Source organism: Marmota flaviventris, chromosome 9 (genome assembly GCF_047511675.1).
Source record: "Marmota flaviventris isolate mMarFla1 chromosome 9, mMarFla1.hap1, whole genome shotgun sequence".
Lineage (NCBI taxonomy): Eukaryota > Metazoa > Chordata > Mammalia > Rodentia > Sciuridae > Marmota > Marmota flaviventris.
The window spans coordinates 109,069,233-109,096,155 of record NC_092506.1 but is presented as its reverse complement, the minus strand read 5'-3'; the positions used below and the strand labels follow the sequence as shown (position 1 = coordinate 109,096,155).

The 26,923-nt window shown below is 38.6% G+C and overlaps 2 protein-coding genes across 10 annotated transcripts in view; one reads left to right on the top strand and one right to left on the bottom strand.

Annotated features, from left to right (window-relative positions):
• The window catches only part of Siae (sialic acid acetylesterase), a 33,833-nt gene extending 15,485 nt beyond the window's left edge, over positions 1-18,348 (top strand). For both annotated transcript variants that reach the window (XM_027945491.2, XM_071616805.1), the window contains exons 4-10: positions 478-616; positions 4,118-4,295; positions 5,701-5,810; positions 6,359-6,492; positions 13,520-13,677; positions 14,752-14,947; positions 16,372-18,348. In XM_027945491.2, coding sequence (XP_027801292.1) covers positions 478-616; positions 4,118-4,295; positions 5,701-5,810; positions 6,359-6,492; positions 13,520-13,677; positions 14,752-14,947; positions 16,372-16,605 — 1,149 coding nt within the window. In that variant the 3' untranslated portion in view covers positions 16,606-18,348. The remainder of the gene's footprint in view (positions 1-477; positions 617-4,117; positions 4,296-5,700; positions 5,811-6,358; positions 6,493-13,519; positions 13,678-14,751; positions 14,948-16,371) is intronic.
• The window catches only part of Tbrg1 (transforming growth factor beta regulator 1), a 39,839-nt gene that overhangs the window by 8,467 nt on the left and 4,449 nt on the right, over positions 1-26,923 (bottom strand). For 3 of the 8 annotated variants that reach the window (XM_071616806.1, XM_071616811.1, XM_071616813.1), the window contains 3 exons: positions 24,387-24,484; positions 24,051-24,161; positions 23,222-23,364 (listed from right to left, as the gene is read on the bottom strand). In XM_071616806.1, the coding sequence (XP_071472907.1) occupies positions 23,222-23,364; positions 24,051-24,161; positions 24,387-24,484 (352 nt within the window). The other 5 variants (XM_071616810.1, XM_071616808.1, XM_071616812.1 and 2 more) reach the window with 5 other exon arrangements.

Below are 26,923 nucleotides of genomic sequence, written 5' to 3'. Positions count from 1 at the left end.
ACTTTTCTTGGATGATATGGATTATATTACATAAATCTACCTACCCATGGCCTTTTTGGCTCCATATAGGCTCTCTAAGCACCATTTTAAAAAAAGAAGTTACTTGCCATGACTTTCCCTTATCAGATAATTTTTCAGAGCAGAAGTATTTTAGTTTTAAGATACCAGTGGTCTCTACTTACTAGTCAATATTTAGCCTAAAGTACTGCAGCCCCCTCTTGTCTATCATAGACCTGCTTCCTAAGATCACTGGGTTCATTACATTCAAATCCTCCTTGGAACATGATTCATCATGGTCTCTTTTAGTCAAAGTGGATCAAGGTGGTTCAGTCCAGCTCATTACCAGTTCGGGTTATTTCACTTAATCTCAGTATATTGAAGGCTCAGAAGGAACTCCGTGGGTAGGAAGTATTTCCTAAGAGGCGGCAGCCAGTTCACCACCCATTAGGTTAAATAACATTTCAATTTCTCTTCTAGATATTTAATGCTACAAGGGAGCTGTCCAGTGCTGCTGCCTATCAGTCTGTTCGCATCCTCTCTGTCTCGCTCATTCAGGCAGAGCAGGAGCTGGAGGACCTTGATGCGGTTGACTTGCCATGGTCTAAACCTACCTCTGGTATGTGAGCACTTTAGCATGTACTGTATGTTAAAGATGGGTCAGTGCATTAAGTGGAATCTGTAAGCCCCAGTGTGGTTCTTATCTATTATTACTGAATTATCCTTTTACTTATTTGTTATTGATTCTTCATTCCATTCCTGATAGTCATGTTTCACTTGTTTTTTTTCCCCCCGAGACTCCAAAAGACCTTTTCCTTGAGGAAAAGACTCTTCCTTCAATTTTGGTGAATATATTGAGGCTATTCAGCATGAGCTGTGCTAGTATCTCTCTCTATTGCCTTGACCCTCTGTTTTCTCTTCCTTCTTTTCTGTGTTTAAGGACAATTGACTGGTATCCTTCAGGGCTAATTCTGATGGCTCTTACTTCTAGGGCCTTCTCTTATCCCTTAGGCTCAGTTCTCTCCCCCACTGTCTATTCAGCATAGAATCTTTTATTTCATGCCTTCTCAGTGTCAAGCTCTGTGCTAGTCCCCAAGGACACAGCAGTGACTAAGATGGACACATAATCCCTACACAGAGTGTAGCCTTTTATTCTTACAAAGAAAGATGAACATAACAAACACCCTTCCCATGAAGCCTCATCTCTCTCCTTTACTTTGTTATACTTTTCTAGAACATCTTTTGTTTTCATTCTTTTCATGACCTTGCCATGGTTCTTTTATAATCTGGTTTCTGGTTCCATCTCAACAATTTGTTCAACTCAAGGCTACTACTCTTCTCATTTTGAACTCCATAGACCTCTGTGGCATTCAACTCTGTGGATCACCCCTGCTAGAAATTGCATGTTCCTCCTAGCTTGCATGGTACTTCCTTTTTCTATTTCACCTGTTATCTTCTTTCCTGTTCTTTGCTTTTCTAATACCTTTCTTCAAATGTGGTTCCTGTGTTCTTTCTAGGTCCTTTTCTTTTCTGTCCATATATGCTTTACCTTGGTGACCTCAGTTTTCTCCTACATTTTCAAGAGCTAATATATTCAGCAAATATCTGAGAGCCCACTATGGTCTAGGAACTGTTCTAATTGCTGTGGGTGTAGTGATCAATAAAATAGACAAGAATACCCGATCTTATGGTACTTACAGTCTAGTGTGAAGGAATATGGAAAACGAATAATTAGTAAATCACATATAAATAGTATCTGATGGTATTCTGTCTCACACTGAACTCTCCCCCTATAAGAGCTCTGGAACAGAACTGATTCAGGTTAATTTTTGGATAATGTTTTTTTTTGCTTTATGAACTCTTATTATGTGATATTATGTGTTATCTGAAACTCAGGAATCATTTCCTTTTGCTCTCTGAACTCAGACTGAATAAATTTGGACATCATAGGATAGGTTAGATGATTATGTGTGCTAGTGAGACAAAAGTAAATAAACAAAATACATCAGGGAAAGAAGGCCATATGGAAGGACTGGTAGGGAAGGATAGGTTGGGATGGGGTAGTGCTTGCAATCTAGAGTGGCCAGGGGAGTCCCAATTGAAAAAGGTGACATTTCAGTAATAACCTGAAAGAGGCAATGTGGATCTCAGCAGAAAAGCATAGTGGGTCACGTCTCTCCCACAGTTAGAATCTCCTCTTACTCTTCTATTGGCACATTGCTCTGACTTTAAGGACTCATATAATTAGATTTTACCCAACTGGTTGATCCAGAACACTCTCCCTGTCTCAGTCCCTTAACCCTAATCACATCTACAAAGCCCTTCAGCCATGGGAGAGTATACATTTGCAGGTTCCAGGGATTAGGCTGTGCACATATTTGTGTTTTTTTTTCTGCTTGCCATGCATTCTCATTTTCCAGTTGCTTTCCATTTTCATTACTTCAATATGTAGCTCCAACCTCCCCTCCAGATTTACCTTCACTATTCTCCTTTTTAAATCTCTGCTTCAGCCAAATACTTTCAGATATTTCCTATTTCATATGCTTTTAACACGTTTTTTCCTCCTGCCTAGAATCATAGTTCTGCTTATTAAATTTCTGTCTATCCTTCAAGGTCTCTCCACTCCCTTCAGCCCTCCTAGTTACTGTTATCTTCTACCTACCCCTCAGTGATCCACCTTAAACCAGCTACCACAGCTACTGAACAACAGCCAACATACAGTTACTGACACTTTATTATGTCCTAGACATTGGTGATACAGATGTGAGGAAGATGAAGACCTACTTTCAGGTGGCTAGTGGTGTTGTGGGTGAGGGAAACACCGAGTGGGTTATTGTAGTGAAATATAGTGATAGAACTAGGTATTGGGATTATGGAAGCACAGGGGAGGGGAGGTCAGTCTTTATCAGGCTTTTCATGATCTGACTTTCATTTGACATTTTTTATTTGGTACTAAAATTCCTTAATAACTATTTGTATCTTCTGAGGCACTTAATGTATTTTGCTTTGTATTTTATTCAGCAGAATATTCATCTTATTCTGTAAACTGCAAACCTGAGAAGTCTTTTCAGATCTCTTTCTTTGCTATATCTCAACCATCTAGTAGTTCCTGACACATAGTAGGTGCTCAATCAATTTTAACTGATTTGAAATTGATTTGAATTTCTACTATTCTATTATCAACTTCTGGGATTCTAGCATTATACTGTGTTGAATTTGGATCTTCACAGGGCCAAGCCAGGAGGTCTTATGTTGGGTTGAATTGATTCTATCAGTTGTGTGTGCATGCATGTTCCCCTCTTTGTCAGCTTTCCTATAACATGGAAATTGTTCACTCTAGCCTGTGTTGGTTACTGGGAAATATGGACAAACAGTTTAGATTGCTGAAAATTTAAGCACTGGTTTTCATTTCTGTTGCTTTCCCTTTTGGTCAGACTTCTTATCACTATGTGTCCATGTCTTAATTACCATAGCTATAAAATTGACTATAAAACCACTCATAAAAAATACACATTTCTTTTCTACCTGTTGTATCCTTGCTTTTCCCTTCCACGGAGAAAAGTAGAAATGAGTGGCCAGGTAAGAACAAAGGCAGAAAAAAGGATAATATAGGAACCCAGGGGCCTTTGTGCCACTTTTACCCACTAGGAGAGAAGTATTAACATTCTTAGATTCTGAGGAACCTGAGGAGATGGGGGAAAAATGGGGAGACCTGTTTGCCTGGCTGGAGAGTTTTGGCTCCCTGATTATGTAAGTATATTATTTATACTCAGATTGAGAGTAAAATTGTTATTCGCCTCTGTGCCAGGCTGAGAGCATTATTTCCTAATTATGGGAAGCATTTTAAGCATTTGAAAAAAATTGAAGACAGATAAAAGAAAACCATCACTAAGGCTATAGTATTCCCTTTGGATAAGATTTCTCCTTAGGGAAGGTTTGAGAGATGCTTGGTCTTGGTGCTATATTTTCTCATTGCCTCTCAATCTTATCTTACTTTTCGATGTCTCAGAAAGGTACAGAAGGGATGATCCAAACTCACTCTTTTCACCTAGACCCATCTAGTAGCTGTAGCTCATATTGTATCTACTTCTTTCCCCTTTTCTACTGTTTATTTGGACAGAAAACTTAGGCCAGGGAAATTTCACGTACATGTCAGCAGTGTGCTGGCTCTTTGGGCGTTACCTATATGACACTCTGCAATATCCCATTGGACTGATCTCCTCCAGCTGGGGTGGGACACCCATTGAAGCCTGGTCATCTGGAAGGTCCCTGAAAGCCTGTGGAATTCTTAATCAAGGGTAAGAAAGAATTTCTCCTGGAAGAAAGCCTGCCAGAGAAGTATGTAAGAGAGAAGGTCATGGTCTTTGTTGGGGGGTTAAGTGTATGTTGAATGCCCACATATGTGTTCAATGTATGGAATTTCTTCACGCACAGGTGAAGTGTGGTGTCATCACCACCACAATCATCTGAGAACGTGCCAAGAAGGAGTTATGATCCTTTTCCTTAGTAATAGCCATACCTGATGCTTACAGAATGCTTCCTATATGCCAGGCACTGTTCTAAGTACTTTATATATATTAATTCACTTAGTACTCAGAGCAACTCCTTGAAGTGTAGAATACTATTAACATCCTATGGATAAAGATGAAGTCTCAGAGAAGTTTAGGAACTTGCTTATGGACATGATTAGTAAGTGGCACATTCTGGCTCCAGTGTGTGCTTCTAACCATTAGGCTCTATTTCCTGGAGAATAAAACAGTGTAGGAACAAATGAATGAAGATGTACTAAAAACTATGTTAATACTGACTTTGAAAGCCCATGTAGGAAAATCTGGATCAGACAGAATGTATAGGGGAGAAAGGGCTAGTTAATAAAAATCCTGATACTAATGCCAACATGGAAATGAGCAGGATGTGACATGTTGTCCTGGACACTGGCTGAGTCACTCTGGGAGGAGGATGGACTTTGTTCTTGATAGGGTTTGAGTAAAAGCTTGCCTGAGGGAGAGTGAAGACATTAGCTTTGGGCAGAAAGAATGACCTCTAGTAGAATAGGAGGAAGGATCAGATCTAGCACATGGTGGGGGTGGTGGTGGTCTGAAGTCTAGGCCTTATAGACCTCTGGGGCTGGGAAGGATAAGGGTGTGGAGAAGTGGGTATATTCAGCTACTTGAAGATAAATTCACATACATTTTTTTATAAGGAAATTTGAGACTGTTCAAAGTTTTTTTTTTAAAAATGTTTTTTGACCCAGCAATTTCATTTCTGGAAATTTATCTTAAGGAAATAATTAAGCATGCATGCAATGATTAAGCTAAAAGGAAGAAGATCATAGCATTGCTTATAAAAGCAAAAAGTTTAAATCAATCTAAGTCTTCATCCATTGAGTAGTAGATAAACTTGTTGCCTGTGTGAGAAACTCACAGGGAATCACTTCTCCCTTCTGGTTTCACTCATCTCATCTGGAAACTGGTATGGCCACTCTGAACTCATAGAAAGACACCCTTAACCTAGGAAGAACCTGGAGGTGAAATTCAAAGACTAATTACATGTTTTCAAGTGAAACTGAATAACCAATTTACTTGTATGTTGCTTTCATCAGAAGTTTGTTCCATGTGGAAGTGGATAGATGCCTAGCTTAGGGATCATCATGTGATTAATCACTAGCTTTCTGGTGACATATGTATTTCTCATTGATTATAGGCCCGTTCCACAGGATTCTGTAACTGGTCCCAGTGAGCACTCTGTTCTCTGGAATGCCATGATCCATCCGCTACAAAATATGACTCTGAAAGGGGTGATATGGTACCAGGGTGAGTGCTCTGTTTGTTGATTGTCCATCATATAACTAGCTTTTGCTGTGTAACAAACCATCCTAGAATTTAGTGGCTTAATACAATAATTTTGCAATTCTATTTAGTTCACAATTCTCTGGGTTAGCAGTGTAATTCTTTTGTCTGGGTTGCTTCAGCTAATTCCCCCTGAGCTTTCTTACATATCTTTCTTACATATCTTACATACCTGGCAGGCCTCTTTCTCAGATCTGTTGACTGGGGCTATCTGCTGGGCACCAGGTTCTCAGGTGGCCTTTCTTCCTTCACAAGCCGGTTCATTTATTATTTGCATAGTAGTTTCAGGGGTCCAGTTGCTTCAAGAGAGTGAAGCCCAAAGCTGAAGCACTTTTCAAGTTTTTGCCCACATCACTTTTGCTGAGGCCTCATTGGCTAGAGAAGGTCACAAGGCCACTCCTAAGCACTGTGGGAAGGCTACTTTCTCAAGGCAAGGATAGGGGAAGGGCAGTAATGTAAGCCATTCTTAATTCTACTCCAGACTCCTTTCACGACTTTGGCTGCTTTTTTAGGGGAGTCCAATATGAATTATAATAGGGACCTATACAATTGCACGTTCCCTGCACTCATTGAAGACTGGCGCCAAACCTTCCATCATGGCTCCCAGGGGCAGACAGAACGTTTCTTCCCATTTGGATTTGTCCAGGTATGTATTGAGAGGAAGAGGGTTTATGAGCATTGGTGTAGGATGTGCTATTTAGCTCTCTTCCTGGAATTCATATTCCTTTTCCCCCCCTCATAGTGTGCCAGTACTAGAACTGAATTAAGGCTTAATTCATGAGTTCGTTGATGAGACAATCTTTTTGAAAAAATCAATAAGCAACTGATATATTTTTATTATTAAAAAAGGTTCTCTGAAAAACTATTAAAGAGATAAGCAAAAAAAGAAAAAAGAAAAGCTAAAATCAGTGAGAATTCTATAATCTAAAGATAAGCTGACTTGATTTTCTGCTCATAGTTTTGAAAGAGGATCCATTCCACAATATTATATCCTATCTTGCTTTTTATCTTAATGTGCTGTGACCATTTTTAATGTCAACAAATATTAATCTTTCACACAATTTATAACGATTGCAGAATATTCTGATATATGGTTGTATTGTAATGTATTTACTGAGTTCTTTTTAAAATTTTTTATACTTTAGTGGTATTGAACCCAGGGCTGCTCTACCACTAAGCTACATCCCCAGCCCTTTTTATTTTATTTTTGGACAGGGTCTCAGTAAATTGCCCAGGTTAGTCTTGAACTTATGATCCTCCTGCCTTAGTTTCCTGAGTAGCTGGGATTTTACAGGCATGGGACACTGGACCTGGGTTTGATGAGTTCTTTTTTTTTCCTTTGTAAAAACTTTTTATTTGTTCTTTTTATTTACAGATAACAGTAGAATTAATTCTGATATATTTGATGAGTTCTTAATAGATAGGTTCTTACTTAGGTTGTTTTCAATGTTTTGCTTTTTATAAGTAGTGGCATATTTGTTTTCTTTGTAGCTGATTCCTTATAGCTTAATTATTTCCATAAGATAAATTCCCAGAAATGAAACTCCTGGGTCAAAAGCTACGCATTTATAAGGTTTTGATAATATCCCCATTTTTCTGTAGAAATTTATGAATATAAATTTTTACGTTTAGCATCTTACATGGGATCTTTATATCCTCCCTTACTTGCTATTGTCTATTCTACCCTCCAGAACGTGCCACTCTCTCTACTCATAGACATTGTCCATGTTTCTTGCCTGGACCAGCATTTCTTTCCCATGTTTTCCTTGCTAATTTTAACCATTCTTTAGGCCTTAGCCTAGATATTAGTTAGTAACCTTCTGTGACTCTCCAAAGTCTGGTGTTGGATTTCCTTCCCCATATAATGTGTTCTCTTAGCACCCTCTACTTCTCTTTTTTATTTTACTTGCATATAAGTTGTGCACATAGCCATATTTTCCTGGATCACATTTATTATATTCCTAGTATCTAGTTGGTTGGCACTCATTTAATAATGTCTTAACACACGAAATGAGAAAATCAAGACAAACCATATTTTTGATTAGAGGTAACTAGTTTAGAAATATTTGCTTTCAGTCTTGGAAAAGGAATAAATATATTTGACCAAATTCATAATTAACTTGTATTAACTGTTCATTAAGACCCAAGATCTGATGTTTTAGAAGGGTGGTAGTTCTGGCTTTTTTGGAACATAGGAAATTAAACACATAAAGTGTTATGAAAACAAGCTCTAACTTACAGTGCAGTAGCAGAGATAGATTTACAATATGAATGAGACATATATAGTTTACACATTTGCCTCCCTGAATCCCACAAACACTTTTCTTCTTACCATTCTCCCATCTCCTCCACCTTGTCCTGATTTATTGTATCTCCATCCATTTTGTTGTGGTTATGGGGATTGAATTTAGAGGTACTCTACCACTGAGCTACATTCCTAGTCCCTTTTTATTTTTTGAGAAAGGGTCTCACTAATTTGCTGAGGCTGGCCTTAAACCTTGGTCCTCCTGCTTCAGCCTCCTGAGTTGCTAGGATTACAAGTGTGTGCCACTGAGGCCTGTCCTCCTCCGTTTTTGAGTAAAGATTTTTTATAGACCTTCTTTCCACTTAAAATGCTTTTGTGATTATTCCTTTTTTCTTACATTTGTTTTGACTTTGAAACAAGATTCTCATTTTCCAAACAGCAGCTCCTGCTACCAGTTCTGTATTACTGTATTTTTTCTCTCTTAGTCTATGTATGTGGTAATTTGAACATGATTTGAGTAATTCAAACCAAAAGTATGTATTAAATACTAATTAAATAACTGTGAGGTGCTAGAAATATAACATGTCACTGAGGTCCCCTTTATGTTTTTTAGTTTAGAAGTTCTTAACCTCCAGGCTTTAATTTTATCATCACTAACAGAAATATGTTGGTTACTCGCGGAAAACTGGAAATATAAAAATATATATTTCTTTAAAAAATATGTATATATATGTGTGTGTATATATATATACACACATATATATACACACATATCTACACACACACACACACACACATATATTCAAAAGGAAATATCGAATATGACAAAAATAATGGTTCAGAGCCTGGGTCTGGAGCTAGATGGCCTGGATTAAAATTCCAGCACTAATACCTTAAGTTTTGTGATTTTGAATAAGATATTGAACCTCTTTGTTATTTTAGGTATTAAATAACTTAATTCATGAAACCTGACATAGGCCAGATAATTTTAGTGTTTATTATTATTTGAAGAAATCAGAATTGGGGGGGGAGTTGTTCTGTTAGGAGGGATTAATTTGCTTTATAGAAATATTTAGTTTGAAATGATGGTTGCAATAATGAGAGCACAGTTAAAAGATGCAGACCTTTGGCTTTGTGGAGAGACCAGGGCTACGTGTGTATTGAAGAGTTATTGGTAGAGAGGTTACCAGAACATGAGAGAAAGATGAGCAGAAGGCTAGGACCTGGATCCTTAGGGGTATGCTTTTTAAAAGGGGGTTTGGAGGAACAGAGTACAAAATGCGGCGTTATTTGTAAAATCTTAATGTGGCCAGTTTCATATTCTTTGGCTGGCATGTGCATTCATTAGTGGCAATATTTCTACTAATCACAGTGGGAGACTGAACAGTGCTCTACCTTATCTCAGATTAGGAAAAACACAATAATTCATCTGGGTGTGGAGTATGCTGGTGCCCCCAGGTGGCCAGTGCAGAGTAATGCAGTCAATTAAATAATAAACAATTGCTGCAGAAATTCTCTGCAAACTGCCATTTTGGGAAAAGACTTTTGTGTCTCATTGTTGAGTTTCAGGCTACTACTTACTGCAGACTGTTTCTGGTGGCATTGCTGCTGTGATTCTCATGGCAGTAGCTGGTGAACATGGCTCCATTTTCAGTCTTTGGGTGTTTTGTGGAAGAAGTAGGGTGACTCACTGGATCTTTTCTCCCTTTTCTAGTTTTCATGAGATTCCACTGTGAAGCTCCAGTGTCCTTTATCATTTGACATGGAAAGGCCGATTTGCTTAGGAGAATTTTAATAAGAGCTGAAATATCCCCTTAGTTCCATGTTATAGCCAAGCCTCCTTCCTGCTACTGTTGCAGCTTGTCCAGGTTTTCCAGTCTTTCTGGATCCACTTGAAAAGTAAAAACTTCTTTTCTTCAAAGCTTCATTGGGCCAAGTTTATACAGATGATGGCAGGTATTTCCTGGGCTCTGTGAGCAAAATGACGGTGGAAGAGTCTGTTTATAATGCAGTGCCTCTGATGGGGTCAGAGATTTGAAATGGAGTCAAAAGACAATGTGGGTACTAGCCCAAACTAAACTGTTTCCCAATTTGGGGTCTGATTTATCGTTAGAGTATGGTTGGTGAGAGAGAGAGGGTAGGTTGGTGCCTTTCGTTGGCTGGAACTAGGGCTAAATCTCATCTGAGATTTGAGGTTCTCTTCCAAGCTCACATGACTGTTGGTGTAAAGAAACAAAAGGAGACAAAGGCAAGATGCAGAGGCAAAAATGGCTGCTTGTCTAAGAGGCTGGTTTTATTCACAACACTAGATTACATTAGGTCACTGGCACCATTAGTACATTATTGTTTATTATATCATTAAGTAGGTTTACAGTAGGTCACAATGTAAGATGTTTTTGCTTATGATTAGATATGTGCTCTGGCCAGGCATGCATTAGTTATCTCAGTGGTTCCTGGGAAAAACTGCAGAATGGTAGAATTCATTTCTTTGAAGCTACACAACTCATGGTAGTTTACTTCTTGGAGGTCAGCAGGAGAGAGTCTCTTGACTTTTAGACCCTCTTTTAAAGGGCTCCCCTGACTAACTTAGGCTTACCATGATACTTTCCCTTTTGATGACCTTGAAGTCAACTGATTAGGGAACTTACTTACATTTATAGAATCCCATTACTTTGCCATGTAACATAACATAATCACGGGAGTAAACTCCTAGTGCTTTTGCCATGGTTGTCTGTTGGTTAAAAGCAAAGGGCAAGGTATTATATAAGGATGGGTCATTACATGTCATCTTAGGATTCTGCCTAACACACCCAGATATCCTCATATTGTCCTCTCTTACCTCTTCCTAGTCTTTGTTCAACTCGTGCACTCTCCTCTTTTCCTTATTTTTTTTCCAGTGCACTTATCACTTTTTCATGATATACAATTTTCTTATAATGTCTATTGGTTTTCCTTCCCCACTAGAATGCAAGCATGGGAAGTGATTCTTATGTATTGTTCGACACTCTGTCTCCTGGGCCATTATTAATGCTTGACATTGAGTAGGGGCTCAGTAAACTTTTGTTAAGAAAATTAATGAATAAATGAGATGACTGATGTTACATGAACTGTTGATCTTTCACAGGCTTCTTTTGGAATAACGTCATTCCGCAGGTGTTCTGGTACTGCTTGATGAGATGCCTTAGATCCCAAGCAGATGTCAAAGATTCCAAGTGATGGATTTAATCCTTTCTCTGGTGCCTCATATTCAGTTGGCTGTATGGCTTTGTCAGTTTGTCTCATTTTTAATCCCATTCCTACTAGAATCCCTTTAGGTTAGATCTTTGTCTTTTGTGCCTAGAATGTTGTAGTAAGTCAGCTTTCTGTCACTGTAAAAAATACCTGAGATAAGTTAAATGGAAGAAGGGATGGTTTTAGCTTACTGTTTCAGACACTTCAGTACATGGCCACTTGGTTTTGCACAGTACATCATAGCAGGAAGCACGCGGTGGAGGAAGCCTTTCACCTCATGTCCCAATATCTCCTCAAAGGCATGCCTCCAGTAACTTCCTCCTACTACCCCCACCTCCAACAGGTTCTGTCACTTCCCAATAGTGCCAAAGGCAGTGGTAAAGGTAAATAGTGCTAAAGGCCCAAGTCTTTAGCACATGGGCCTTTAAGGGATATTCAGGATATAAACTATAATAAATATTATGGTAGCTACTTGACTAATCAGTCTTGTTATAATCATTATATTAATCTTTTAAAATGGTCCTTTAATTACCTTAATAGTTTCAATAGTTAATAGGTGAACATTGAAATCCATGTAACTTTAACCATTTCAAAGTGTTCAATTCAGTGGCATAAAGTACATTTACAATGTTGTACAACTCTTATCTCTACAGTAGTTCCCAATAGCTTACAGAATAAAGTAGGAACTTTCCACATACTTGCCTGGTTATCCTTCCAATTTTGTCTTTCCATCACCAATATTTCAGTACTGCTAGATTGTACACGCTCAAAACATCTCCTTATAAGGTTCTAACATTTGATGTATGAGCAGCACTACTTACTTGGAGGGACTTCTCATATTTTTCTTACATATTCTGAGGCCATGTTTTCCTGTAATAATAATCTTGGTCTACTCAAATTGTATAGCTCTTGCTGTCTGGGCCATCACTGTTATTATTTAATCCATAGTATTTTATGCTCTTGTTCATTAACATTTCTTACATTTATTTCTTATGTAATATGTCTCCCCAACAGAGCTATAGTTTTTATATTAGCTAGTTATTGTCCTGTAGCAAATTACCTTAGAACTTCATGGCATGGGATGATCTTTACTCTATTATAGCTTGTGTGTTTGGGAGCTGGGGTGGGCGATATTGGCTAAGCTCCACTGAGTTCTTTCTGATCCCTGTGGCTCTGCTCCAGTTGGCTGGAGTGGATTAGATGGGCAGCTCTGTTGCATAGCTCTCATCCTTCTTCACAGAGCAGTAGGCTAACTCAGCCATGTCCTTTTCTTGATGATGGTAGAAGTGTAGAAACATAAGTGGATCCATGCAAGGTCTGTTGGAGAGACCAGGAATCATCACACCTTAACCGGTGCTTCTGTCTATTGGTCAAAGCAAACCACACAGCTGAGCTCAGATTCAAGGGGTGGGGAAATATATTCTTCTTCTTAAGGGAGGAACTGCAAAGCCACATGGCAACATGGAGTGGGTATAAGGTTTTTCATGGAAGGTACCATACACTAAAGAGCACATGCTTTTCTTTTTCTCCAGAAGGCCTAGCCCTATATTATATACAGATGTATCAATTGCCTATTGCTTTGCAACAAACTACCACAAAACTTTTAAAATATCCATTTTATTTCCAGGATTACTCTTTGTTCCATGTTTTGTCAGCGATATCAGCTGGATTCACTCAATATGGCTGAGTTTGACTGGAGGATCTAGAATTAACATAATGAGTTGCTTAGCTGAGATTGAAGGAACACTAGAGTCTTTCTATGTTCATGGTCTTTCATGAAGATCATAATATTTTCTGCATAATCTGTCTTACAGGGTAGCTGGACTATTTTTCCATGGCCAGTGGATGGTTCCAAGAGAATCAATCAGAAGCTAGGTCTCTTAGGGCAAAGACTCAGAAGGTATATATCAGTTCTGCAGCATTCTGTGGTCAGACCAAATCATAGGGCTGGCCAAAATTCAATGAGAGGAGAAATAAGACTCTTGAGAGAGGTGTGGCAAGTTGCATTGTAAAAGGATATGTGAGATGAGAGGAATCATTGCTTCCATCTCTGGAAAGACTCTACTACAACAGAAACTAGTAAACACTGTTGAATGAGCTTTTGGACAAACAAATGAAGTAAAAGCAGAGTGTGCCAGTGAAAAAAACTCCAGTGAAAATTCAGATGCAATAAGTTAACAAAATCTTTACTTTCCAGTTATCTTCATATTTATCTAATGACAACTCAGACGATGGATTTCCTCAGATCCGCTGGCATCAAACGGCGGATTTTGGTTCTGTCCCTAACTTAAAGATGCCCAACACTTTCATGGCTGTAGCTATGGACCTTTGTGACAGGAACTCACCTTTTGGCAGGTATGGGTGCTTCTTTGTTTTGTTTGGAGAAAGTTCTTTGCCTATAGTCCTTCACTCTGGTGTTCACTTGTGAGGGGATGGATTGGACTAGGATTGAAGCTTACATGTCTTAATATATAACTTATTTATGGTAGGTTGTGTTGCAATAACAAAATCCCCCTGAACATCTCAATACCTTGATGCAAGAAAAATTTATTTCACGCTCACACTTCATGTCCAAAGAAGGTCAACAGACTTTGCTCATTGTAGTTACTCACAAACCCAGAGAAACAGAGGTTCCAAATTGATCTGTGCTTCCATAGTCACCTTAAGTTTCACAGTGGCATTTAAGTCCTTCCATCTAAAAGCAGCATAAGTCACTTCTGCTCACAGTGTACTGGTCAAACCAACCCAAACCAAATAATATGGTCACAACTAGCTTCAGTGAGAGCAGGCCATGGAATTCTAACATGAACAGTTCCAATGAATACCACACACCAGCTGTAGGATGCAGAGATATTTCAAATATAAAATGAAGTCCAGCACATAAAGTCTAGATTGTTGTAGGAACTTGATATTTACTGAAAGAACAAATAAAAGCTAGAGAGGACCAAATATAATGAACAGTTGATTCAGATGAAACACTTTTTTTAAAAAAAAATTTTTATTAGTTATTGATGGACCTTTATTTATTTATTTGTTTATATGTAGTGCTGAGAATCGAGCCTAGTGCCTTACACATGCTAGGCAAGCGCTCTAACCAGTGAGCCACAACCCCAGTCCCAAAATACTACTTTTAGTGACTGGAAATAGCTTTATAATAGCTGTTCTGGGTTAGTTCCAATGCCTTTGCTCTCTCCATTTATTCCTTCCTTCTAAGCCATCTATTGCTTCAAGGATTCTGAACCCATAGGAAGCCCAGAGCCTCATCTATAGTTTCCATTTAACATTTCTCTTAAGGTGACCAGCTGGTGAGCACTGAGTTTAGGCAACTCATTCTTACCTTCTTAAAAGGTGCTCTGTATAATCTCTTTTGAAAAAAAAATGTGGTTATTGTTAAGAACCCAAAGGTCTCTACTTTCCTTTATCCTATAGCATCCACCCTCGAGATAAAGAGACTGTGGCCTATAGGTTGCACTTGGGGGCTCGTGCTGTGGCTTACGGTGAGAAGAATTTGATCTTTCAAGGACCACTGCCTGAGAATATAGAACTCTTGGCTCACAAGGGACTGCTCAACCTCACTTATTACCAGCAAGTCCAGGTGCAGAGGCAGGATGACAAAATATTTGAGGTGAGAATAGCAGGAAAAACAAAGGGGGTGGGATTCATTTTGTCAGGAGTCAAGAGCTCTTTACATGCATGTTTCATTACAATGTAACCACATGGCAGGTCTTGGATAGTTATGGGTGGGGGTTGGCCTTATCTGAGAGAAAAGTAAGCAGCTATTAATTCATTAATTTAGAGGCAATTTTGATGGTATAATCAAGGAAGGGAAAACAAGGCCCCTATTAAATGATATATATTTTTTGTATTTTCCCTCACAGAGCAACCCTTTTTTCTCAGGGTAGAGTTTTATTTTTGGGTTACCTATTGAGAGATTCTGGCTCCAGTAAATTCCTCTCACCCTTGGGTGTCTTTTTTGTTTTATTATGCTAATTTCAGACATTCTTTAAATCTGGTATCTCCCTTGAAAGGCTTAAGCTTGATAAATTGTAACTTAGTATGAATTAATGTAACAAGACTATTTTTTTTCTCATACCTAGCAAGGATCATTCTGCAGTGGAATTGGGCTATTGATTAAAGAGGGTAATTAGGAGTCTTTAGTAGTTGAGGGTACAGGGTAGAGGCATTCCTTGGTGGAATGTTTAAATGATTGTCTTGGGGAATTTTGAGGTCATTAGGCTAGGAGAGGGTGTATGAAAATATGGCAACAGAGGAGGTGAGACACTGTTAGACTTCACACATGGGTTTATCTAGGGCTACAGCTTCTCCAGAGTCCTAACTATATTATCTATCTGTCTCAGATTCCTGGTCAGCACTTGTCCCACTTTGCTTCTTGCCATGCTAGGTTTAGTTGGAGTTAGAGACTCAAGAAAGCTATAGATTCTAAGTTCTCCTCTTTGTCAGTTGTTGGCTGTCTGCCTATTATCTGGCTCTGGAACCACACAGTAGGGTCAGGGAAGAATTTAACTGTGGGTCCTGGATAATTTATGTTCCCTTTTCTGAATTGCCTTTGGACTTAAGAAAGGCACAGTGTCCAAAGTTCCTTTGTGCCCTTCCTCAGTGTGCATCTCCTCTGGGAATGCCAGGGAACAGTTGGGCTGCTTTGCTCACATTCCTGCCTGCTTTGCCATCTCGCAAGAGGGACCACCAGAAGGATGTTCAGGGGTGTCTTCCATAAATGCTTTATGTGATTATGCTTCTTTGCCTTCCTAAGTTGATCTTTTATTTATTGATTTAAATTATTCAATCACATGAACATGTATTTATTTTAGGCCTCATGCATGCTAAGCAGGTGCTCTTCAAGCCAGGGCTACATTATCAACTTGTGGTTTTGTTAACCACACTCAACCTGGGCTAGGTTCTAGTTATTGTAGGAAATGGGTTTTAGCTAAGCCGTGATCCTTCCCTCCCTACTAAGTCTGTCTGAAAGAGTAATTCCCAGTTTCTTCAAACACTCTAATTGATCTATTCCTATTTTCTAACTCTTATTAGATCTCATGTTGCAGTGACCATCAATGCAAGTGGCTTCCGGTTCCTATGAGCACTTTCTCAACCCAGACCCTGACCTTGGATATCAATTCTTGTTATGGCACTGTGGATGCTCTTCGCTATGCCTGGACCTTATGGCCCTGTGAATATAAGCAGTGTCCACTATATCACCCTAGCAGTACCCTACCAGCTCCTCCCTTCATTGCCTTCATCTTAGACCAGGTCCCTGGACATTAGAACAAGATTGCCAAATGACAATTAGATGCAAGAGTGACTTTTAGAATTTGGCGTTTGGAAGTTTAAATGATGACAACTGTTACTTTTAAATGAGGACATTGATAGAAAGCCTTGTTGAACAGTTCTCAGCTATCATGTGGCTATTTTTATATTCTTAGAAGTGCCATGGCTGGTGGGCAACTTCAAATGCTTGTGTTTGTCTCCTGGTTACTCTGAGCCTCTGTCTTGGGCTAATTCTGAACTACAACCAAATTGAACCTCAGTGTCATTCACTTTCTTCATTTTTTTGGGAGTGAAATGTTTTGATACTTTTCCTCCAAAACTGTCTAATCTCAGGGTTGGAAGAAAATTTTAAAGGCCGTTTAGGCCAGGTTTCGTGTGTTCTTTACAAAACCTCCAACAAGTGATTATTGACTCTTTCTGTGAGAAATTTTGTTTTCCAAAAGTTTTTCCTTATGTGATAGAAAAAAAACAAAACAAACCAACCAGAAACTTGGGCAGTCATATTGGAAAGTGCCAAGGGTATGCCTTAAAGAATGGAGAGAAACAGCTGTGGTAGGAGCTCAGTGCAGGCACATGGTGACAGTTACAGCAGGGGTAGAGGAATCAGGACTAAGACAAATAGAAGTAGAGCTAACTGAGGCAAATAGGTCATAAGAATTAAAACTGAGTCTCAGGCTTTTTAAAGGTAAAAGTTTAACTAAGGATAATCCACCTGGAAGAAAAAAGTTAGCTTGAAAGAAAGCTACATGATAATCCTACAGAAAAATAATGTGGATGAGACAAATATGTAAGAGGGCTTTTGTGTGTATGTACTATTAAGAATCATGGGGTTGGGGTTGTGGCTCAGAGGCAGAGCATTTGCCTAGCATGGGCAGGGCCCTGGGTTCGATCCTCAGCACCACCTAAAAATAAATAAGAAGAATCATAATGCAGCTTACTGGTTGGTTAAAAACAGATATATGGCTCTTGAAAACTATATTGATTACAAGTTTGGAATAAAAGTATTGTGATTAGTGATGTATATCTTTTTATAATCAGTCAAATTGTGTTAAGAATGGACTTAAAAGAATTACCATTTAATGTGACAAATGAATACTACTAATGCAATAAGCAATTTTCTCCACATCAGCCTTTCAAGGGATTCTAGTGCTATCCCAAAGAGTAGGAATAGCTTTATTAACGTCAAGATTTTATTTGGTAAAAGATCTAAAAAAAAAAAAAAAAAAAAAATTTTTGCACTCTGCAAGGAAGTTTGGCTCCTCTGAGGATTTCCTAGTGTAAATTAACTCTTAATGCTTATACTTTGACCTCTTATGCATCTGGCCCCATGGGAACTACAATCCTAGTTACAGAGAGGCTCAAAAGAAAAAGTCAGGTTACTATCTACTCCTCACCCAGCCCAGTGTGTAGGGCATGATGTAACATGGGGCATGTTGCATCAGAACAGAGGAAACTTAACTTGCTGGCTGCTACCGGCTTCCCAGTCCTGGGGCTACATGGGGCTAAGAGTGCCTGGCGATTAGCCAGAAGGCATTGCCATGGGTTGTGATGAAAAATTGGACCACCTCTAGGATAGGCTCAGAACCCTTCTGCCCTCACGGACAGCTCAGGTCTCCCATTACTGCCTGTAGGATGGGTGTACACGTGAACTCTCCCTGCTGACCTTTACCCTGATTGGCTCCTGTACATTATATTAGCTGTGTGTGTTTTCTCAATAAACGAGATCCTGCTTTGACTGTTCTCCCTGGCGTGTCTGATTGTCCTCTGCGTCTGGGCGTGCTCCCCCAATCTCTCCTGCAGGTCAGGAGGGAAGGAGGGAAAGGGGGGGGAGGGCTAAAAACCCCCAACATAGTGCACTGATACTCACGGCCTCACGGCTATTCTAATTTGAAAGCAGCCTGCAGCTGTTATGGTGTGAACTGATCAAGATAATCAATAAGTCATAGATATAGGTTATAGGTATAAAGCAAGATAGAATAGATAATCAATAAGCAACAGACATAGATTAAAGACTATAGGAATAAGGTAAGATAACAGATAAGTGATAGGAAGACATAAGTTCATCAGGAATAAACCTAAGTAATAGTAGAAAAATCATGTTATCCTATGACTTGAATCCTATGTAAAACATAGAATTTAAGTCATAGGATAAGTCAGTGTGTCAGTATAGTTATAAATAAATATAAGCAAGAAGGTTAATACAGATAATGTTAGATTAACATAGCAACTTGATCTTGTAGCCAGAGTTTATAGATATTAGTAAAATGACAGATGAAAATGTGTATGTAGGCCAAAAGATAACTGTAGTTGCAAGTAGGCATCAAATAAGTTACTAGTATTGAGTGTGTAAAGCAATTGCTCTGGTAGAGACTCATTAGTCATTTGCAACAATTCCCGCCTTTCTGGGATTACCGGAATAGGGTCATTGTAGTCATTTGAGTAAAAAGATGTGACTATAGAAACTCCATCTTAGTTTCTTTGTAACTGTCCCTGTGAAGAGAGAACTGCATGACCCATTTCTAGGAAATAGAAACTAAAGCTCTTTTCTTATAAAAAAAATTGCCATACTTTGTACCCCACAAATTATACCCTGCTCAGGATGCAGCGGTAGTGAGCCATATCCTGGGTTTGAATGCCCTTGTGGGTCTACATGACTTTGAAGTAGATTCTTTCCCGCCAACCCCCACTCAAGTTCAGTGTATGACTGTCTAGCACCTGCTTGAACCTGGGACTGTGGTCAAGTGAACCGTAAAGCTAATGCTTTTTTAGCTTCTGTTTATCGCTTGCTTGCTGACTGGAAAAGTCCAATCCTGCCTAGAGCCCACAGATCCCACTTATTAATGTTTTAATTTCTGTGATTGGCTAGCTTACATGACAATAAGCAAGTCCCTGAGTTGTGGTTTTTGTGCTTATATTCTCCTTGGTTGGGCCAGGAAGCTGCTGTCCTCCTACAGAGCTTGAGTCTCTACGGTGGGTGATAGTCCCTGGCCAGGTAAATAAAGCTCTATTTGATTTGAAATTCGGATTTAGAGTGGTTTCTGAAGTGGCTCCTCATAACACAGGCAGGAACTCTAAGCCAAAGTTCCTTAACACCCAGTCACCTGGTATACACAGGGTAAAAAATTTGGTTTAGGTAATTTATATTAATGAAGCCACATGTAAATGAATTTTAGTAGTTGAATAATTTAAAACATTCTGTAGGAATTCAGTGTATTTCCCCCAATGAAAAGAACTTTTTACTGTTTGAAAATGAAGTAATCACTGTAGAAAATTTGGACTACTGAAGAAAAGCACACAGAAAAATCATCCCCAGATCATCAAGAGGGAAACGCAATTTTGGTAAACATGCACTTGATTTGTTTGGCTTAAATATTGTATACTATGTAGTATATTCTTTTGTAATCTGTTTTTAATTTATTCTACCAAAATAATTTTCTGATGCAAATAAAAATTTACAGTATTACAGCTGTGGATCCCTATACTTTATTTAACCAATTTCCTAAAATAGGCATATGGATATTTTAGAAATCTGCATTGTTAAACTAATATTATGAAGAGTGTTACATACAAACATCATACCTCACTCATTCAGTTATTTCTTAGGGTTCTTAACATGAGTAACAGGTTAAAATGTATGTTTAAAATTGTGATACCTACAAGCTTAATGCTCCCAAAGGATGAAACAATTTACATTCCCACCAAGGTATTTTTTCCCTCCCCCTTATTGACATTGGATGTTGTCAAATTAAAAATATTTTAACAATTTGGTAGATGAAAAGATACTTTAAATACATTTTGGCAGTGTTTTCTAAGTTTTTAAAAAACCTTGGTACATAGCAAAAACATTTAATATTATTTCACATATCCCCATACATATTTGTAAATATTTATATAAATACATATATACAATTATAATTGAAATCAAAGTTACAATCTTTTTCCATGTGATGTGTTTCAATATGTTCTATTTAATTTTTTAAAAAGTAGGTGTTGACTCTTTAAATTTATGAAAACTAATGGGTTGATTGTAGTTTGAAAAACAGTTCTGGTAAACTTGTACTAATTTATTAAAATAATTTAAATCTCTAAGATGAGATTCTCTTTTAGGATGTGTTTTACTCAGGCTGAAATACCATAGAAAAACATTTGCTATTTGATAAAAGCAGCATCTATTATTTTGGTATAAGTGCAAATATGCTCCAGCAATTTATGCAGAGAAACAAGATAAAACACTAAAACATCTCAACAGCTTTGATCCCCTCCCAACTGGATTTGCTACTATTCAAGTTTCACACTGTTTATTTTGCATTTTAAAAGTTGTAGAACTTCAGTCACACAGTTGCTGTTCATTTGTAGTGGCCAGTTTGCTGTGCTCTCAACACTGCTCTTTCTGATCCCTCCCCCTGCTGGTCACATTTATTACTACAAAATGCCAATCCCATTCATGTGTCTTCAGTTGGTAGTCAGGAAGTACAGCTTGTGAACAATTCATTCTCACCACTGCTTCCCCATTTTACTTCTGATCCTTTCATTTCCAGACATCCCTGGGCACCTGATGGATGGGGAGCTGAGGAATTCCATAGATAGTGTGGAGTTGTAGCCATTAGAGATAGTTAAGCCTCCAAGTAAGGCTATATAAGCAATGTCCAAAGAATTCAGTTGTATAGAATGCAGAGTTATATAATTAGATGGCTAAAACAAAATGATGGGTTAAGTGAAATGAGGATGGAACTAATCCCTGATTATATCTGAATGTGTGTAATCATGTGGTTTCAACTGAGTTAAAAGCACATTCTCCTAGCCTCAGTAACTTAGTGAAACCCTGTCTCAACAAAGAAACAAAAAGGGCTGGGAACGTAGCTCAGTGCTTAAAGGATGTTCAAAATATGAGTGTATCCTGGACTGGACTTTGCAACTTGAGTACAAGCAGAGGATCTGTTTGTCAATACTGCCATGAGCAGAAAGCAGGAGCCTGGGTTGTAGGGGCTAGGGGATTTGGGAGTCCTCAACTGGGATCAAAATCAAGAGTGGAAGGTTGCTAGAATCTTATCTCCTTCACAAATTAGTAGCTGCTAAAGACTCAACATCTGTATTAAATCATAAATTAAATCCTAAACCCTCCAATGAGATAATATTAGGAATTAGGGTGTTCGGGAGAGGATTAAGTCACAAGGATTCTGCATAGTGTCCTTATAAAAGGGTCCCGAGATAGCTGCCTTGCCCCTTCCATGATGTGAGGCTATAGCAAGACGGCTGTCTATGAACCAGGGAGCTAGCCCTCACCACTGACTCTGCCAGCACCTTGAACTTAAAGAATTTCCAGCCTCCACAACTAAGAGAAATAAATTTCTGTTTATAAACTACCCAGCCAATGGCATTTTGTAATAGCAGCTGAACAGTCTTTCACTCTGATTTTTAAGGAACTGAAGTTTATATCAGGAAGAGCTAAACAAAAAAGATTATGTCCTGATTACAAGAAGAGAAATATGAGCAAAATTGTCAAGAGAAATTTATTACTAAAAATAAATCAACACAGTTTTTCCAGGGTAACCTGTCACCATAGAAACTTCTATGACAAGATAATATCTTCTTTACTCCTGAACTGCTGCCTTCTTCCATATATTCTAAATTTTAGTTTAAGTTAAAAATCCATCCTGATGAAAATGATGTGGACTCTGATCCCTCTTTGTTTAATCTGAAGATTGAACTGGATTGCACTGTGATGGAGACTTCAGGTGCTGCAGGTGAGTATCCACCAAGGGTCCCTGTGTCAGGAACCCCGGCTGGTAAGATGACACAAAGGCTGCAGGTTGAAGCTCAGGGAGCTCCAAGGATCCTGGAGAAAGCAATTCCTTAAATTCTACTACTGCTTGGGAATCTTAGGAGAGTGTTCAGGCACATAAATAGCCTTTTAATTCCTTAACACCCTTGCATCTATCAGTCCAATTTTTCCCTTGGTTGTAAAATAGGACAGATGTTTACTTTTATCATGAAGAAAACTGAAATAGATGAAGTCGTTTGCCTACATACATATAACCCTATTATGATCTGAATGCCTGAATACCCGACTGATCTTCCCATTTGTGGGAAGCAATCCAAGTAACATCAGTAGGACCAAGGCCATGAGGTGAATTCTTTAACTTCATTTGAAATTTTACTCCCTGTACAGAAGCCTTCCCCTGGTGTTCCACTTAGGTCTTACATAGGTTATAGAATGAGACACTGTAGTGGTCCACAAAGGGTCACTCAGGATGTCCTGCCTTTTGCAATGACCACAGGTGCTTCCTGTGACTTTTGTGAGTAATTTGGGAATCCAAGCAGGCCTCATGTTCCCCTCTGACTCAGTACCTTTCATGGTTAGATCAGTGAAAGCTTACATCACTTACTGCCTAGATATATGGAATACTCAATAATGGGTGCAGAGGGGATAGTATGTTCAAACCAGAAAGGAGAAGTTAAAAGATACCTGATAGGTGCTGGTATTGTGGCTCAGTGGTAGAGTGCTTACCTAGCACATGTGAGGCACTAGTTTTGATCCTTAGCACCACATATAAATAAATAAAAAGCTATTTTATCCACCTGAAACTAAAAAAAAGAAAAAAGAAAAAAATACCTGGTAGAATGGGATCATTATGCTCTTCATCAAAGGTCTGTCTCTGAAAGGCTTCAAAACTCACAGCTACATCATTCTCTGGCAGTCCCTGGGGTAGCTGTCCCTCTCCAGGTTTGCACACATCAAATTTCACCCACTGGTAACTGTAGGATCAAAGGGAAATCAAAGTTGTCTGCCTCTAATAATCCATTCCTACCTCCAAAGGGATCTTTAGGCCTCTCCTATGTATATCTAAAAATATATTAGCCAAAGGGGGAAAAAAGTAAAATAGGGAGGCTTCTTTAGTGATACATTATTCTGTTAGTCTTCTCATCCTTTTTGCTGTTATAGTACACAAAAAATGATGCAAGTTAAGCATCCCAATTCCAAAATATGAAATACAAAATGCTCCAAAATTTGAAACTTTCTGAGTACCCAGGTAAGACAAGAGTGAAAAATTCCACTCCTATTATGTGATAGGTCACACAGGTACACAAAACATACTGTATAAAACTGCATTCAGACTATGTGTGTAAGGTGCATGTGAAACATAAATGACTTCTATGATTAGGCTTGTGTTCCATCCCCCAAATATCTGTGTGTATGCAGATACTTGAAAACACCTCTGGTCCCAAGAACTTTGGATAAAGGATATTGAACCTGTAATAATTAAGTCCAGGGGTTTCTGGCTCTACTCTGCTACCTAGAGGCTAAAAGGGTCAGTGATGAAGCACTCTTATTGAGAAGCAAGTATGCCTTGGACATAGTAGATCAATGTAACTGCTGCTCTAGGTCCTTGGTCAGCTGATTACTGAGGTTCTCTCAACAGAATGAGTTTGACCATACTTACTTGACACATTTTCGAGCTCCTGGACAACTCTGAATCAGGTTGTGAATAGTTGGATGAGAAAATCCAAAAAAGTCAGCTCCAGATGGAAGCAGGTTAGGCATTAATTCCCCCCTAAACAGGAGAGGGAGAAATTTAGCTTCAGAGCTTAGAAGGAGATGGAGATAGGTTTGAGAATGGAAAAGTGACAGGAATACACAGGATGATAAAAGATACTCTGGAAACTCTAGCTATTAGGATGTCTGAAGGATGCAGGTTAGTTTTGTATATTAAAAAGGGATCTCTACACACTGAAAGAAAAGCTCTATAGGGATCTTTTTAAGCTGCTGGTCAACTTACTTAGTAGCACTTATGGTCCTGAGCAGTTCTGCATGACAAGCATCTGCAGAAGAGCCAACAATATATTTCTGGGGGTCATCTTCAGGAACGATTTCAAACTGAGAATGACAAAGGAACAATTAATCTGTAAGGAGGAAGTAGAGTCATACCTCTTACAAACATTTCTTCACTTGAAGCTGCTGTATACCATATTAGAATATAGGTTACAGACAATTCCCTATAGTGCTGTTAAAAATTCAAACAAGGGGATGGGGATATAGCTCAGTCGGTAGAGTGCTTACCTTGCATGCACAAGGCCCTGGGTTCAATCCCTAGCTCTACCCCCCCCCCCCCCCGCCCCACACACACACACCAAAAAAAAAAAAAAAAAAAAAAAAAAATCAAGTATACAGAAGTCTTCTGTTTCAATTCCACACTTCTTGGTTGACTGCTTTCCAGCAGTCAAAATTTAATTAATTCCATACCTTTTTGGACCCTTTCCTATCCAGCTACTTATATCCTTAAGTACAAATAAAAATGATATTTTAAAAACACTTGGGATCAGTCTCCATGTACACTGCTACATGTTATTCTTTATTCTCATTTGCACATTTCTCTAGGAAACATGAGATTACCTAGAAGTATTCTGGGTCAAAGGACATATGCATTAAAATTGTTGATATTGCCAAGTTACCCTCCAAAAAGATTACCAGTTTTCATTCTGACTAATGTATACATACTTATTTTCCTATACCCTGGCCAAGACTGGATATTACTAAAGTCTGATATGTACCTAAAGGCAAAAATAAGGTGTGACTTCCTCCTTACTTGATTGTTTATTTTTATATTACTCTATAGGAGTACTGTATCTGGACATCAATCCCATGGTGTACATGTTCTTCCTGTTTGTTTCTTAACTCTGTGGTATCTTTTTTTCCAAAGCACTTGAGAATTTTTTTTTTTTTTTTTTTTGTGGTACTGGGGATCAAACCCAGGGCCCTGTGCATGCCAAAGCATTTAAATTTTTAAAAGTTGACTCTGTTATTATTTTCCTTTATAGCTTCTGTGTTTCCATATCTTGCTAAAGGAACATTTTGACCTTACTTTAAGACTAAAAATGTTCTTTTACACTTTCCTTTAACATATTTATAGCATAAAACATACTCAAGTAACTGAAAATCTTATTGGGGCTAGCCATGGTGGTGTATGTCTGTAATCACAGCTATTTGGAGGCTGAGGCAGGAGGACTACAAATTTCAGGCCTGCCTCAGCAACTTAGCAAGCTCCTGTCTCAAATTGAAAGGGCTAGGAATTTAGGTCAGATGTCGAGTACCCCTGGGTTCAATCTTCAATACCAAACACAAACACACATATACCTCTAGTCATATTGGCATGTATTGACAAACAGATCAATGAAATAACATCATCTGTAAACAACCAAGTATTTTATGTATTTAATTTGTATCCTGAAGTAACTTTTTTTTTTGGGGGGGGGAGGTAGGGGGGATTGAATTCAGGGGGACTCGACCACTGAGACACATTCCCAGCCCTATTTTGTATTTTATTTAGAGACAGGGTCTCACTGAGTTACTTAGTGCCTCACTTTTGCTGAGGTTGGCTTTTAATTCGCAATCCTTCTGCCTCACCCTGAGCTGCTGGGATTGCAGATGTGTGCCACCGCACCTGGCCTGAAGTCAATGTTGGTTGGGCAGAAAAAATTAAAGCTAGATTTAGTTCACAATAACCTAAAAATAATGTCCGATTGAGGTTAGTGATCTTAAAAACTAAAAATCTCACATTTTATTTTTAGAAAATGTTTTAGTGTTTTATCTTTTGGTGGAAGACTACTCAGCTTATCAATTTTTACTAAAAATTCAATTAGAATTTTGATTAAGATTTGCATTGCACTTACAGATTTGTTATAAACAGGATACACTGTTACAACAGTGGATCTCTGTGCTACTTTCTGAAGAGAATTGCTGCATGACCAAGGTTACTTGAACTCTTCTACTTTCACCTATCAGTGTCAGATGACAGGAGCGATACAATATTACCCAGATACAATATTACCCACGTGCATCAGGCAGGCTCAGGATTCTAGCACCTTTTGCTCATATTAGAGGTAGGTTGCCTCTAACCTCCTTCCATACAATTTTCTAGTGATCTATAACCTCATCTGACAGTGAAGCCTGGAACTCTGAAAATGATCTATTCTTCCCAAATATGAAGAGGTAACAGATGGGGAAAGTGAGCTGCATTACATTTTAGCACTAAGAAGGATGAAGAATGGCATGAGGGGTCAGGAGTCCCAGGTCCTTAAGAGTATATGCAGCCATATGCTATGTCCACTTTGGTTCAATCTGAAATGGTGGTGTATCAAACTAATCTTCCCTGTATCTGAGCCTGTACTTAATATAAGCAGGCTTGATCAAACCTCACGTGGTGACCAAGTAGTGTGGTTCAATGGAAAAGCATTAATCGAGAATCAGACAAATACAGATCCATATCCCAGTTTAACCACTTATTAGCAGAGATATGACTTAGGGCCAGTTACTTCT